At 43.2% G+C, this 16,019-nt stretch overlaps 1 protein-coding gene across 12 annotated transcripts in view; it reads right to left on the bottom strand.

The window, feature by feature from the left end:
• Positions 1-16,019, bottom strand: part of LOC123992600 (eukaryotic translation initiation factor 4 gamma 1-like) — an 82,679-nt gene that overhangs the window by 49,482 nt on the left and 17,178 nt on the right. For 6 of the 12 annotated variants that reach the window (XM_046293863.1, XM_046293862.1, XM_046293866.1 and 3 more), the window contains 3 exons: positions 15,487-15,507; positions 14,960-15,127; positions 14,183-14,282 (listed from right to left, as the gene is read on the bottom strand). In XM_046293863.1, the coding sequence (XP_046149819.1) occupies positions 14,183-14,282; positions 14,960-15,127; positions 15,487-15,507 (289 nt within the window). Of the gene's footprint in view, positions 1-1,345; positions 1,478-1,745; positions 1,802-14,182; positions 14,283-14,472; positions 14,558-14,959; positions 15,128-15,486; positions 15,508-16,019 lie in introns of those variants that run through there. The other 6 variants (XM_046293865.1, XM_046293869.1, XM_046293871.1 and 3 more) reach the window with 6 other exon arrangements.

The following is a 16,019-nucleotide window of genomic DNA, read 5'->3' as shown; positions in this document are numbered from 1 at the left end:
GAGATGCTTCTTACGGAGCCACTCCTTAGTTGCCCTGGCTGTGTGTTTCAGGTCGTTGTCATGCTGGAAGACCCAGCCACGACCCATCTTCAATGCTCTTACTGAGGGGAGGTTGTTGGCCAAGATCTCGCGATACATGGCCCCATCCATCCTCCCCTCAATATGGTGCAGTCGTCCTGTCCAGTTTGCAGAAAAGCATCCCCAAAGAATGATGTTTCCACCTCCATGCTTCACGGTTGGGATGGTGTTCTTGGGGTTGTACTCATCCTTCTTCCTCCAAACACGGCGATTGGAGTTTAGACCAAAAAGCTATATTTTTGTCTCATCAGACCACATGACCTTCTCCCATTCCTCCTCTGGATCATCCAGATGGTCATTGGCAAACTTCAGACGGGCCTGAACATGCGCTGGCTTGAGCAGGGGGATTTTAATCCATGACGGCGTAGTGTGTTACTAATGGTTTTCTTTGAGACTGTGGTCCCAGCTCTCTTCAGGTCATTGACCAGGTCCTGCCATGTAATTCTGGGCTGATCCCTCCTCATGATCATTGATGCCCTACGAGGTGAAATCTTGCATGGAGCTCCAAACCGAGGGTGATTGACCGTCATCTTGAACCAATTCCATTTTCTAATAATTGCGCCAACAGTTGTTGCCTTCTCACCAAGCTGCTTGCCTATTGTCCTGTAGCCCATTCCAGCCTTGTACGGGTCTACAATTTTATCCCTGATGTCCTTACACAGCTCTCTGGTCTTGGCCATTGTGGAGAAGTTGGAGTCTGTTTGATTGAGTGTGTAGACAGGTGTCTTTTATACAGGTAACGAGTTCAAACAGGTGCAGTTAATACAGGTAATGAGTGGTGAACAGGAGGGCTTCTTAAAGAAAAACTAACAGGTATGTGAGAGACGGAATTCTTACTGGTTGGTAGGCGATCAAATACTTATGTCATGCAATAAAATGCAAATTAATTTCTTAAAAAGCATACAAATGTGATTTTCTGGATTTTTGTTTTAGATTCCGTCTCTCACAGTTGTGAGAGTGTACCTATGATAAAAATTACAGACCTCTGCATGCTTTGTAAGTAGGAAAACCTGCAAAATCGGCAGTGTATCAAATACTTGTTCTCCCCACTGTATATATTAAGTGCCTAGGGATTATGGGCTAGGGGTTGTTCCTGGACCAGAAGCAATTAAGTTAGGCCATAGGACCATGACAGCACTCCCTCCTCGAGTAGCCTGCCCACTATCGACCTATGCCCCACCCCAGTCTTTTCCACATTCACACAGAGATCCCAAATTCCAACACTCCATCTTCAGAAATACATGACTCCATAATTCATTAGTCTTACCTGGTCTTTCCAGACCTGAACTTCCAAGGCCGTCAGCGACAGTATGAACCAGTCTCCTCCCACTCACACATAACCACCTCTTCTCTCACAGAACAAAAACTCACGGAAGTGGCCTCTGAATAGCACACATTTCAGTCAAACTCACATTGAGTCCGCATTGTTGACCAGGAAGAGCACTGACTAAATTTAGTCAAAACCCACACCGAGAGGGGAGGGAGAGGGGGAACATGCACAAAAAGAGAAAGCAAAGGGAACAGGACTTTCTTGGAGAGTTCCCCTCCCAGTAAATAAGAGCTTGAAATATGAGTCACGACGAGAGGGAGGGAATGGGGAGCAGGGGGGGGTGGAGAGAGAGTGGGCTTAAAGGAGACGGTGTAACCAGACCGCATCACATAGTTACCCTCAGCCTGCTGGGAGCTCATCCTAGAGGCACAGTTCCCCAATCTCAACGGCATCCTGAGAGTGTGAGAGAGAGGAGAACACAAGGGGGAGAAGAGGGTATCGTCTCTGAAGTCCTCCTCCTCTCTTGTCTACAGCAGACTTATCCCCTCAACTGCTTAAGTATTTTTATTACTCTCCTCCGTCATTTGACCTCTCTCCGTTTCACCCCCCTCTTGCTCCCTCTTGTTCAGTCTCTCCTTCCCTATTTCTCTCTCAACAAGTAGCCCAAGTCTCCCGGGGTCAGCAGTGTGGAGATGCAGAGGAGAGAGCTGTACACCATGAGAGAGAGAGAGAGAGGAGAGAGACACACCTCTTTTATTTTTAAGGAAGTGATCTGGGCTTCCAGCTAGGTCAGGGCCCAGGACGTAGGTGGGGTGGGGGGTTAGTAAATCACTCAGCTGTGGGCTAAAAATAACCCCCTCCCACCCATATCTCATCGCCACAAAGCCTGAGAGGGGAGGAGGAAACTGTTTTTCACCTGGCCATGAGCCGTGATCATGTTGCCAGTACCACCTAATGGATCGGAGGTATATAGCATGTATTCTACGGCTCTACAGAATGTGCTGCTTATGCCAGTTTTCCACTGCGGTGCTCAGTTGATTGCTACTCCTGTCACGACTACAGCTCTGCTGTGGAAAAACTTGGCAGACCCAAACCATGCCTTCCACCTCCAGGAGGCTGTATTGACGACACAGAGTAAACCTACTAGTTCACCAACAGAGGGCCCAAACAAACACTTATTGTATTCACACTGAAATATGCAAGCAGAAGCCAACTGTATTTCCACCCAATTTTCTCACAAATTAAGTCTGGTTAAATTAAAAAAATAAAACATGTTGCTGTCTCATCAGGGCTCTAGTGTGTGTGTGTGTGTTGCTGAAACCAAGTTCTCGTCTCCTTGTGACATGACCAGTGAAGAGGGTTGTGTGTCAGGCGGACCTCGGGACATGTGACTTCTGGAATAAAGAGTGACACACACACCATGACAACCTTACGACGAGTCTGATAAAGATGCAACAACCATACGACATCCTAAAAAATGAACAGACCATGCACACATTTTATAGGGTGATGATCATACCTAAAGCAGAGTGAAGCAAGTCTCAATAGCCCCACTGCAGATTTACAACTTGGGCTGTGGTCTTCACTAGAGGTCGACCGACTATGATTTTTCAACACCGATACCGATTATTGGAGGACCAAAAAAGCAGATAACGATTAATCGGACAATTTTATTCATTTATTTGTAATAATGACAATTACAAAAATACTGTATATACACTTATTTTAACTTAATATAATACATCAATAAAATCAATTTAGCCTCAAGTAAATAATGAAGCATGTTCAATTTGGTTTAAATAATGCAAAAACAAAGTGTTGGAGAAGAAAGTAAAAGTGCAATATGTGCCATGTAAGAAAGCTAACGTTTCAGTTCCTTGCTCAGAACATGAGAACATATGAAAGCTGGTGGTCCTTTTAACATGAGTCTTCAATATTCCCAGGTAAGAAGTTTTAGGTTGTAGTTATTATAGGACTATTTCCCTCTACACCATTTGTATTTCATTAACCTTTGACTATTGGATGTTCTTATAGGCACTTTAGTACTGCCAGTGGAACAGTATAGCTTCTGTCCCTCTCCTCGCTCCTCCCTGGGCTCGAAGCAGCAACACAACGACAACAGCCACCATCGAAGCAGCGTTACCCATGCATAGCAAGGGGAACAACTACTAGAAGGCTCAGAGCGAGTGACGTTTGAAACGCTATTAGCACGCGCTAACTAGCTAGCCATTTCACTTCGGTTACACCAGCCTCATCTTGGGAGTTGATAGGCTTGAAGTCATTAACAGTGCAATGGTTGAAGCACAACAAAGAGCTGCTGGCAAACGCACAAAAGTGCTGTTTGAATAAATGTTTAAGTGCTTGCTTCTGCCTACCACCGGTCAGTCAGATACTTAGAATCTTGTATGCTTGTAGGCTCAGTCAGATTATATGCAACGCAGGACACGCTAGATAATATCTAGTAATATCATCAACCATGTGTAGTTAACTAGTGATTATGATTGATAGTTTTTTATAAGATAAGTTTAATGCTAGCTAGCAACTTGCCTTGGCTTACTGCATTCGCGTAACTGGCAGTCTCCTTGTGGAGTGCCACGAGAGAGAGGCAGGTCGTTATCACACTGGACTAGTTAACTGTAAGGTTGCAAGATTGGATCCCCCGAGCTGACAAGGTGAAAATCTGCCGTCCTGCCCCTGAACGAGGCAGTTAACCCACAGTTCCTAGGCCGTCATTGAAAATAAGAATGTGTTCTTAACTGACTTGCCTATTTAAAAAGGTCTAAAGAAAAATAAAAAATAGAAAGGGAAAAGGGGGGGATCGTCAAATCGGCACCCAAAAATACCCTAATTAATTGGCCATTCCAATTAAAAAGTCGACCTCTAGTCTTTACATACATTACGGCCAACTAATATACACAAAGCATGTGGACACCCCTTCAAATGAGTGAATTCGGCTTATACACCCGTTGCTTACAGGTGTATAAAATCAAGCACGCCGCCATACAATCTCCATAGACAAACATTGGCAGGAGAATGGCCTTAATGAAAAGCTCAGTGACTTTTAAAATGGCACCGTCATAGGATGCAACCTTTCCAACAAGTCAGTTCGTCACATTTCTACCCTGCATAAACTGCCCCGGTCAACTGTAAGTGCTGTTATTTATTTTCTCTCGGGGGTGGATCAGCTTTAATATTGCAGGTAGATTGTTGCTTCCATCAATGTAATTGTCTACATCATTTCCAATCCCCCATGTATTTTTGGGGGTCTCTCTCTCTGGCTCTCTCCACATAAACATTCGTACACACACAAACATTCATACATACAGTGGGGCAAAAAAGTATTTAGTCAGCCACCAATTGTGAAATTTCTCCCACTTAAAAAGATGAGGCCTGTAATTTTCATCATAGGTACACTTCAACTATGACAGACAAAATGAGAATTGTTTTTTATTTTCCACCATAATTTGCAAATAAATTCATTAAAAATCCTACAATGTGATATTCTAGATTTTTTTCTTCTCATTTTGTCTGTCATAGTTGAAGTGTACATATGATGAAAATTACAGGCCTCATCTTTTTAAGTGGGAGAAATTTCACAATATCTATCTGCAGAGCTGGGAAGATTGTATCCCCCATATAAATAACATTCTATTGGTTGCAATAATTTTGTATAATAATTTAAATTTAAAAAAATTAAGTTTTGAATCCGGCGTTGTATTTGCGTGTCAATTCATAAACCATGTGCCACGGAATCGGTACATCGAAAATCTCTTCCAAACTATTTTTCCATTTATATGGCAAAGCTGTCCATTTTTTGGTCCTTAGACCAACTTGATTTATGTTTTTATTTATCACAATATTCTTTAACCATTTATGGTCTTTAATGCAGAGCCAACAGACAAGTTCCTTACTTTCCCCCTAGTACTTGCCTCTTCCATTTTTGTGGTAATGCTGCAATTAGTTGGCTGTAATTTTGGGTAGAGCAGACATTTCCATGTCTGTGTGAGCTGCATGTGTGACATAAATCCACCGGTCCTATTTATAATATCATTTACCAAAATACATTTAAAAAAAAAATTTTTTATTGAAAAATAAGGGTTTATCACCAATTAGTATATTTGAGTTTAACCACAATATCTATTATTTGTTGTCTTTTCAGGTGGATTAAACTGAAATTGCAATCAACTTTCTAAGACTTGTTTAAAAAAATAAGGTTATTTTGGAGATGATTTGGTTTTCAAATAACCGAAAGTGAGCAGTTGTAACCTGAATAAGTCCATGGGTGAGAAATTCTTACTAATTTACTAGAGAACCATTTCGGATTTAAGTAGAACTTTTGTATGACTGATGCCTTTAGTGAGGGGTCTAACGCTTTTAATATTTAATGCCCTCCGAATTAATATTTGTTATATAAATAGGCCCATTTAATTGTGTCTGGCTTGCCATTACAAATAAAATGTAATATTTTTTGTTCATATAATTTAAAAAGCAAAAGCTCTAGGCAAAACCATAAGCAAACATGTTAACTGTGATATGTTTGTAAGTCGCTCTGGATAAGAGCGTCTGCTAAATGACTTAAATGTAAATATGACTAAATAGTTTAATCAGGGTGATTTTTCCACAAATAGACAGGTATTTTCCCTTCCATGGTAGCAAGATCTTATCTATTTTTGCTAACTTTCTATAAATATTTATTGGGGTGAGATCATGTCTTTCTTTCAGGGTATGTTTACTAAGTATGTCCACATCCCCGTCAGACCATTTTATTTGGTAAACTACGCGGTAATTGAAAAGTTAATTATTTTTTGTGATCCAATACATAATATAGTACACTTATCATAATTTGGTTTTAAAAAAGTATCTAGATCCTCTATGAGGCTGTGGAGGGAATCTAATTGTGGTTTTAAAAGAAAACATGAATCATCAGCGTACAATGACACCATTGTTATTAAGCCACGGATTTCTAATCCCTTAATATTATTGTTGGATTCAAGTTTAACAGCTAACATTTCGATGGCAATAATAAATAGACATGGCGATAGTTTAAAACTGTAGTTTACCAAATAGTTAAAAGTTGTTTAAAACTGAGATTTAGCAATTATTTACTATTTTACACCTAGGGTTACTATACATAACTTTAACCATTTTAATACGTTTTTTCAGGCGCATGTGCATTTCTTGTTTACCTTTTATATTGACAACGTTATTGTCTGGCTGAAATTTTATAGATAATTTAAGCTAAAAATCAACCTGAGGGTTGAATATAAACATCGTTTGACATGTTTCTATGAACTTTACGGCTACAATTTGGATTGTTTTGACTGAGTTTGAGCCTGTGGAAAACAGAGCTAACAAAAAAGGAGATTTTTGGACATAAAGAGACTTCATCGAACAAAAGGAACATTTATTGAGTAAATGAATGTCTTCTGATTAACACCATATGAAGATCAAAAGGTAAGGGATTCATTTTATCTCTATTTCTGAGTTTTGTAACGCTTCTGCTTGGCTGGTTACTGTTTGTAATAATTTGTCAACTGGGCCAGGTATGTTCTGGGCTAGGTATGCGTTCGCCAAAAATCATTTTAGAAATATGACACTGCGGTTGGCTTAACAAGACGTTAATCTTTAAACCTAATGTAAAATATGTTTTGTCTTCTGAATTTTTATAATGAGCATTTCTCTCTGCGACCTCACTGGATGTTGGCCAGAAGGGACGCTAGCGTCCCACGTACCCTAGAGAGGTTAACAGCTTCTACCTTCAAGCCGTAAGACTGCTGAACAATTAATCAAATGGCCACCTGGACAATTTAAATTGCCCCCCACCCCTGTTTCCACACTGCTGTTTATTATCTATGCATAGTCACCTACAGTTGAAGTCAGAAGTTTACATACACCTTAGCAAAATACATTTAATCTGTTTTTCACAATTCCTGACATTTAATCCAAGTAAAGATTCCGTCTTGGTTCAGTTAGGATCACCACTTTATTTTAAGAATGTGAAATGTCAGAATAATAACAGAGAGAATGATTTATTTCACATGGGTCAGATGTTTACATACACTCAATTAGTATTTGGTAGCATTGCCTTTAAATTGTTAAAACTTGGGTCAAACATTTCAGGTATCATTCCACAAGCTTCCCACAATAAATTGGGTTAATTTTATCCCATTTCTCCTGACAGACACAGTGTAACTGAGTCAGGTTTGTATGCCTCCTTGCTCGCACACGCTTTTTCAGTTCTGCCCACAAATTTTCTACAGGATTGAGGTCAGAGTTTATGATGGCCACTCCAATACCTTGACTTTGTTGTCATTAAGCCATTTTGCCACAACTTTGGAAGTATGCTTGGGGTCATTGTTCATTTGCAAGACCCATTTGTGACCAAGCTTTAACTTCCTGGCTGATGTCTTGAGATGTTGCTTCAATATATCCAATATATATCATTTTCCTCCTCATGATGCCATGTATTTTGTTGAAGTGCATCAGTCCCTCCTGCAGCAAAGCACCCCCACAACATGATGCTGCCACCCCCATGTTTCACGGTTCGGATGGTGTTCTTTAGCTTGCAATCCTGCCCCCTTTTTTCTCCAAACATAATGATGGTCATTATGGCCAAACAGTTCTATTTTTGTTTCATCAGACCAGAGGACATTTCTCCAAAAAAGTATGTGGCTTCTTCCTTCCGGCGCCAACAGAGATGGCCGCCTCGCTTCGCGTTCCTAGGAAATTATGCAGTATTTTGTTTTTTATTGTGTTATTTCTTGCATCTTGAATACCCCAGGAAATATTAGGTTTGATTACATACAGTCGGGAGGAACTATTGGATGCAGGGGCGGCAGGGTAGCCTAGTGGTTAGAGCATTGGACTAGTAACCGAAAGGTAGCAAGTTCGAATCCCCGAGCTGACAAGGTACAAATCTGTCGTTCTGACCCTGAACAGGCAGTTAACCCACTGTTCCTAGGCCGTCATTGAAAATAATAATTTGTTCTTAACTGACTTGCCTAGTAAAATAAAGGTAAAAAAATAAAAATAAAAATTAGAGCAACGTCAACTCACCAACATTACGACCAGGAATACGACTTTCCCGAAGCGGATCCTCTGTTTGGTCCACCACCCAGAACAATGGATCGGATCCCAGCCGGCGACCCAAAACAACGGAACTGCAGAGGAGCAGACGGAGCGGTCTTCTGATCAGGCTCCATAGATGGGCACATCGCCCACTGCTCCCGAGCATACTACTCGCCAATGTCCAGTCTCTTGACAATTGGGTAGACGGAATTCGAGCGAGGTGATTGTAATGTTCTTTGTTTCACGGAATCATGGCTCGCTCGGGATACGTCATCAGAGTCGGTACAGCCACCCGGCTTCTTCACGCATCGCCCAAACAGAAACAAACATCTCTCTGGTAAGAAGGGTGGGGGTGTATGCCTTATGATTAATGAGACGTGGTGTGATCATAACATACTCAAGTCCTTTTGTTCACCTGGCCTAGAATTCCTTACAATCAAATGCCGAACGCACTATCAACAAAGAGAATTCTCTTCAATCATAATTCCGGTCGTGTATATCCCGCCCCAATCAGACACTTTGATGGCCCTGAAAGAAGTTAATTTGACTATGTAAACTGGAAACCACATATCCCGAGGCTGCATTTATTGTAGCTGGGGATTAAGTAAATCTGAAAACAAGGCTCCCTAAATTGTATCAGCATATAGATTACGTGACCCAGGCTGGCAAAACCATGGATTATTGTTATTATAACTTCTGTGACGCATATAAATCCCTCCCCTGCCCTCCTTTCGGCAAATCTGACCACGACTCCATTTGGTTGCTCCCCGCCTATAGACAGAAACTAAACCAGGAAGCGCCCGTGCTCAGGTCTGTTCAACGCTGGTCCGAACAATCGGATTCCATGCTTCGATCACGTAGACTGGGATATGTTCCGCATAGTGTCGGACAATAACATTGATGAATACGCCTATTCGGTGAGCGCGTTTATTAGCAAGCGCATTGGTGATGTTGTACCCACAGCGCCTATTAAAACCTTCCCCAACCAGAAACCGTTGATTGATGGCAGCATTCGCACAAAACTGAAAGTGCGAACCACTGCTTTTAATCAGGGCAAGGTGACCGGAAACATGGCCGAGTACAAACAGTGTAGCTATTCCCTCCGCAGGGCAATCGAACAAGCTACGCATCAGTATAGAGACAAAGTAGAGTCTCAATTCAATGGCTCAGACACAAGAGATATATGGCAGGGTGTACAGTCAATCATGGACTACAAAAGGAAAACCAGCCCTGTCGCTGACCACAATGTCTTGCTCCCACACAAACAAAACTTATTTGCTCACATTGAGGACAACACAGTGCCACTGACATGGTCCGCTACCAGAACCTACGGGCTCTCCTTCACGGCAGCTAACGTGAGTAAAACATTTAAACGTTTTAACCCTCGCAGGGCTGCAGGTCCAGATGGCCTGCAGATCAGCTGGTGTTTACAGACATATTCAATCAACCCTTATGACAGTCTGCTGTCCCCACATGCTTCAAGAGGGCCACCAATATTCCTGTTCCGAAGAAAGCGAAGGTAACTGAGCTAAATGACTATCGCCCCGTAGCACTCACTTCCGTAATCATGAAGTGCTTTGAGAGACGAGTCAAAGACCATATCACCTCCACCCTACCTGACACCCTAGACCCACTCCAATTTGCTTACCGCCCCAATAGGTCCACGGACAACACAATCGCAGTCATACTGCCCTAACCGATCTGGACAAGAGGAATACCTATGTAAGAATGCTGTTCATCGACTACAGCTCAACATTTAACACCATAGTACCTTCCAAACTCCAACTCAATCATCAAGTTTGCGGACGACACTACAGTGGTAGGCTTGATTACCAACAACGACGAGACGGTCTACAGGAAGGTGGTGAGGGCCCTCTGAGTGTGGTGTCAGGAAAATAACCTCACACTCAATGTCAACAAAACAAAGGAGATGATCGTAGACTTCAAAAACAGCAGAGGGAGCAGCCACCTATCCACATCGATGAGACAGTAGTGGACAAGGTGGAAAGTTTGTCCGTGATGTTTACGCCGAGGAACTTCAAACTGAATTGGTCCACCCACACAGATAGCGTGGTGAAGAAGGCGCAGCTGCACCTATTTTACCTCAGGAGGCTGAAGAAATTCAGGGTGTCACCAAAAGCACTCACAAAGTTCTACAGATGCACAACCGAGAGCATCCTGTCGGGCTGTATCACCGCCTGGTACGGCAACTGCTCCGCCCACAACCATAAGGCTCTCCAGAGGGTAGCGAGGTCTGCACAATGAATCACCGGGGGCAAACTACTTGCCCTCTAGAACATACACCACCCGATGTCACAGGAAGGCCAAAAAGATCATCAAGGACAACAACCACCTGAGCCACTGCCTGTTCACCCCGCTATCATCCAGAAGGCGAGGTCAGTACAGGTGCATCAAAGTGGGAACCAAGAGACTGAAAAACAGCTTCTATCTCAAGGCCATCAGACTGTTAAACAGCCACCACTAACATTGAGTGGCTGCTGCCAACATACACCAACTTTAATAATGAAAACATTGATGCAATAAATGTATCACTACACACTTTAAACAATGCCACTTTATATAATGTTTACATACCCTACATTACTCATCTCATATGTATATACTGTACTCTATACCATCTACTGCATCTTGCCTATGCCATTCGGCCATTGCTCATTCATATATTTTTATGTACAAATTCTTCTTCATTCCTTGACACTTGTGTGTTTAAGGTAGTTGTGGTGAAATTGTTAGATATCACTGCATGGTCGGAACTCGAAGCACAAGCATTTCGATACACATGTTTAGCAGATGTTAATGCGAGTGTATGTGACGAATCAAATTTGATTTGCTGAACGGTCTTTCAGGTTGTCGATATAGGACTCGTTTTACTGTGGATATAGATACCTTTGTACCCGTTTCCACCAGCATCTTCACAAGGTTCTTTGCTGTTGTTCTGGGATTGATTTGCACTTTTCGCACCAAAGTATGTTAATCTCTAAGAGACAGAAAGCGTCTCCTTCCTGAGTGGTATGACGGCTGCATGGTCCCATGGTGTTTATAGTTGCGTACTATGGTTTGTACAGATGAACGTGGTACCTTCAGGCGTTTTGAAATTGCTCCCAAGGATGAACCAGACTTGTGGAGGTATACCATTTTTTTTCTGAGGTCTTGGCTGATTTCTTTTGATTTTCCCATGATGTCAAGCAAAGAGGCACGGAGTTTGAAGGTAGGAAATACATCCACAGGTACACCTCCAATTGACCCAAATGATGTCAATTAGCCTATCAGAAGCTTCTAAAGCCATTTTCTGGAATTTTCCAAGCTGTTTAAAGGCACAGTCAACTTTGTGTATGTAAATGTTTGACCCACTGGAATTGTGATAGTGAATTATAAGTGAAATAATCTGTCTGTAAACAATTGTTGTAAAAATTACTTGTGTCATGCACAAAGAAGATGTCCTAACCGACTTGCCAAAACTAGTTTGTTAACAATACATTTGTGGAGTGGTTGAAAAACGAGTTTAAATGACTCCAACCTAAGTGTATGTAAACTTCTGACTTCAACGGTACAAATGACCTCGACTAACCTGCACATTGACTTGGTAGTACCGGTACCCCTGCACATTGACTTGGTACCCCTGCACATTGACTTGGTACCGGTACCCCTGCACATGGACTTGGTACCGGTACCCCTGCACATGGACTTGGTACCGGTACCCCTGTATATAGCCTAGTTATTGTTATTTTATTGTGTTACAATTAAAAAGTATTTTTTGTTTATTTAGTCAATATTTTCCTAACAATTTCTTGAACTGCACTGTTGGTTAAGGGCTTGTAAGTAAGCATTTCACGGTAAGGTGAATTCTGTTGTACTCTGCGCATGTGACATAAAATTTGTTTTGATAAACTGGGCATGTCAAATCTAGTGTGATGGCTTGAGGGGATGAAATGAAGAGGCATTTCTGGAATGATCACTACCGCACTACATAGGCCCCTTTCAATGTCAATCCGTCACCAGCTAACATGTACTCAATCTGCTTCCATCTTCCCCTCTAGTTCCCACTCCCTCAGGTGTGAAAATCTCAAAAGGATTGTGTAGGTGAAAACAGTCAAGTGGAAGTTCCACTTTGCCTACTGAAGAGCTAGGCCGGAGGAGCCATCACCATACTGCTTACACATATCCAGTCCTTTCAGGTACCGTAATTTCTGGACTATTAAGCGCACCTGATTATAAACCGCACCCACTGAATTATTAAAAAATGTATTTTGTACATAAATAAGCCGCACATGTCTATAAGCCGCAGGTGCCTACCGGCACATTGAAACAAATGAACTTTACACAGCCTTTAAACGAAACACGGCTTGTAACAAAAATTAAAACAGTAGCCTACCAAGAAAGTCATTGGTCACTATCTTCTTCCTCCTGTGCACTGAAACCACTGAAGCCATCTCCTTCGGTGTCGGAGTTGAAGCAAGACAAATCTGTGAGGGACTGGGGGGGGGGGGGTGATATTTGAGTTTCACACACCTCCAGAGCACCAGCTTCAAGACTAGTATTTGCTGCCAAAACTGGAATCACCACCAGTGAGCTGAGCCTGAGGTCACACTGACTTCCCTTCCTACTGGAGCAGACTCAAATACATTCCTGCCCCGGTCTCAAAACACACACGGGCAGAGGCTCTGTGCACGTTTGTCTGTCTTTCCATGGTTGCAGAGGCCCAAACAAAAAGGGAGTCAATGTTAGTGGGAGACTGGTGCATGTGTGTGACAGTGCATGTGTTAGCCAGGTGCGAGTACAGTATGAGAGAACATGAGTCAGTACCTTTGTAGGCATTGAGCGAGCATGTGACTAACATAAGCACACAAGCTAAGTCTATTAGACTGGCAGCACGAGGGAAAATTTCTGAAAATGTGCTCACTCCTCTAAATGTTTTAGCTCAGAAGGAAGAAAGATTTCTCGTCTGCAGTTGAAAAACAGCTCTACATTGACATCTGACCAAATCTATACAAAGTACACACACACAGAAATATTGATATGCAGAAATATATCTACACACACACACACACACACACACACACACACACACACACACACACACACACACACACACACACACACACACACACACACACACACACACACACACACACACACACACACACACACACACACACACACACAACCACACATCAACTCCCCCCTTTCTCTTGTTGGAGTAATGCATGTCAAGACTTAACATTTCTAAAGTAGACTCCATATACGGACGGCTCTGCCCATGGCTGTTCACTGTTCAACTGTGCAGACAGACCAAGCCACTACATAGCACACAGACTTGTGAGCAGGGTCACCAAGCTTGTTTTCAGGACAACCAGTGAGCTTTCTATAGCCCCTGTACTGGCAAACACATACCACTAGAGGGCACTCATACTCTGCATCACCAGCCTTCGTTACCCGACAAAATGAACAGGGAAGTCCTTGAACAACACTGTTGGGAATTACTTATTGGTGCCGAAATAAGTAACAGGTTTGGAATTTGACCTGTGTGTCAGGGTTGAATTCAATTTCACTTGAATTTAGTCCATTGAAATTCTGTTGAAAATACATTTAAATTAAACTCAGGAATTGATATCCCTGTTTTCAGTGTGTCCAGGAGAGAGCAGTGTTAAGCTGAGGTGTGTCCAGGAGAGAGCAGTGTTAAGCTGAGGCCTGTGGTTTTGGGTAAAGGTGGGTATCGGCAGGCGAGGCCCAAACAGAGCCTCTTACCATATGTACCATATTCAGCTGGGCTGGTGCCTGGGTAGAAGCCTGGAGTGCCCGGTGGGACCGGGTACTGCTGAGGGGTGGCCACGTACGTTGACCGGTACTGAGGGAGAGAGACATGACAGAATGGTTTAGATATTATCTAAAAAGGTACATTGTATAATGTTCCCCAAGCCCAGAGTATTACAGGCAAGCAAAAATTCAACTACAAAACAATGAGTAGGATGGAAAAGGTGCTAAGACAGCCTGCCAACTAGTATTTGATCTAACTCATTCAACACACACACCTATACCTTTCTTTGTCCCACACACAAGGCAGGAAAACCTCTCTTAAGGTTTAACTTGCACCCCTCTACCTCCCTCTAACACACAGTAACAGCCACCCGTCTCTCTCTGTGGTGCTTTTAAGCACAGCACAATCAGGAAGGGACTGGAGGGTCAGCTGATCGCCTGTGGAAGGGGAGAGGGGAATTTTTCCCAGCACTGGCTCCATAGAGCAGAGGCCAGACTCAGCAGAATCTGTCCCTGAGCCAGGGGGTCACCAGACCACTCCATGTGGGGCCTCCCTCACAGACGGGGAGGGGGACTGCCTTGCTAGTTGCTACCAGACCTGGTTTCAAAAACCATTTCCTTTCTTTCCAAATACCATAGCTGCGTTTGATTTAGCTTGCCTGGTGCAAAGGAACAGTCCCAAAAGGTATAGTGAATGTCTGAGTAAAGAGAATGACAGTGGCCTAGTACAGATGGAGCACCCTGGTGGACGGGGCGGGGTGAAGTTACCTGTCCGGGTATGAAGTAGGCGGGGCCCTGTTGGTTGGGGAAGGGGATCTGCTGTGAGGGGATCATCATCATCTGTTGGCCCGGCTGGTAGACGTGTGTGGACGCCACAGGCCTTGGCGTGCTGCTGGGGGGCACCCGGGGGGCATTGCTGGGCCGGCTGTAGTACGGCTGGAGAGAGGAAGGAGAAGGAGGAGAGAGGAGCAAGTTATGGAAAAGTGCTCTTTAGTAAAGAACATTCAACAATTAAAACGTTAAGAGGACTATTATATTTCCCCTTGCCATTCCTTATGGCAGATACTACAACAATTTTAACAGTCTGTTCTGACACTTTAACAGCATATTCATAAAGGCAGAATCGAAACTGGTAAAAACCGAATAAGACTAGAATGTTCTGTGTTGCTTCATTTACATTCTGATGCTTCTCTTTAGGCAAAACTAAAGCCAAAAAATGGCAGGACCACAGGCACGAACACTGCCAACTACAGACAGACTGACTCCTCTGGAAAAATAAAGAGGAGAAGTGTTACCTGCAGTGACCTGAATCCTCCCTTCAGCAGCACATCCCAGACACCACGTGAATGCACACGGACGCAAGAGAGAGGGGGTGGGGGGAATGAGAGAAGGGGGAATAAGAGGGAATGAGAGTGGGGAGAGAGAAAGAGGGGGAGATTAAATGAAAGTGGGGAGAGGGAATGAGAGTGGGGAGAGAGAAAGAGGGGGAGATTAAATGAAAGTGGGGAGAGGGAATGAGAGTGGGGAGAGAGAAAGAGGGGGGATTAAATGAAAGTGGGGAGAGGGAATGAGAGTGGGGAGAGAGAAAGAGGGGGAGATTAAATGAAAGTGGGGAGAGGGAATGAGAGTGGGGAGAGGGAATGAGAGTGGGGAGAGGGAATGAAAGTGGGGAGAGAGAATGAGGGGAGTGGGAAAAGAGGGAATGAAAGTGGGGAGAGAGAAAAGAGGGGGAGAGAGAAAGAGGGAATGAGTGTGGGGAGAGGGAATGAGTGGGGAGAGAGAAGAGAGAGGGGAGAGAGAAAGAGAGTGGGGAGAGAGAAAGAGAGTG

The sequence above is a fragment of the Oncorhynchus gorbuscha genome, linkage group LG13 (genome assembly GCF_021184085.1).
Source record: "Oncorhynchus gorbuscha isolate QuinsamMale2020 ecotype Even-year linkage group LG13, OgorEven_v1.0, whole genome shotgun sequence".
In the NCBI taxonomy this organism is placed as follows: Eukaryota; Metazoa; Chordata; class Actinopteri; order Salmoniformes; family Salmonidae; genus Oncorhynchus; species Oncorhynchus gorbuscha.
Note: the sequence above shows the minus strand (reverse complement) of the source record. Positions and strands in the feature narration are given on the sequence as shown.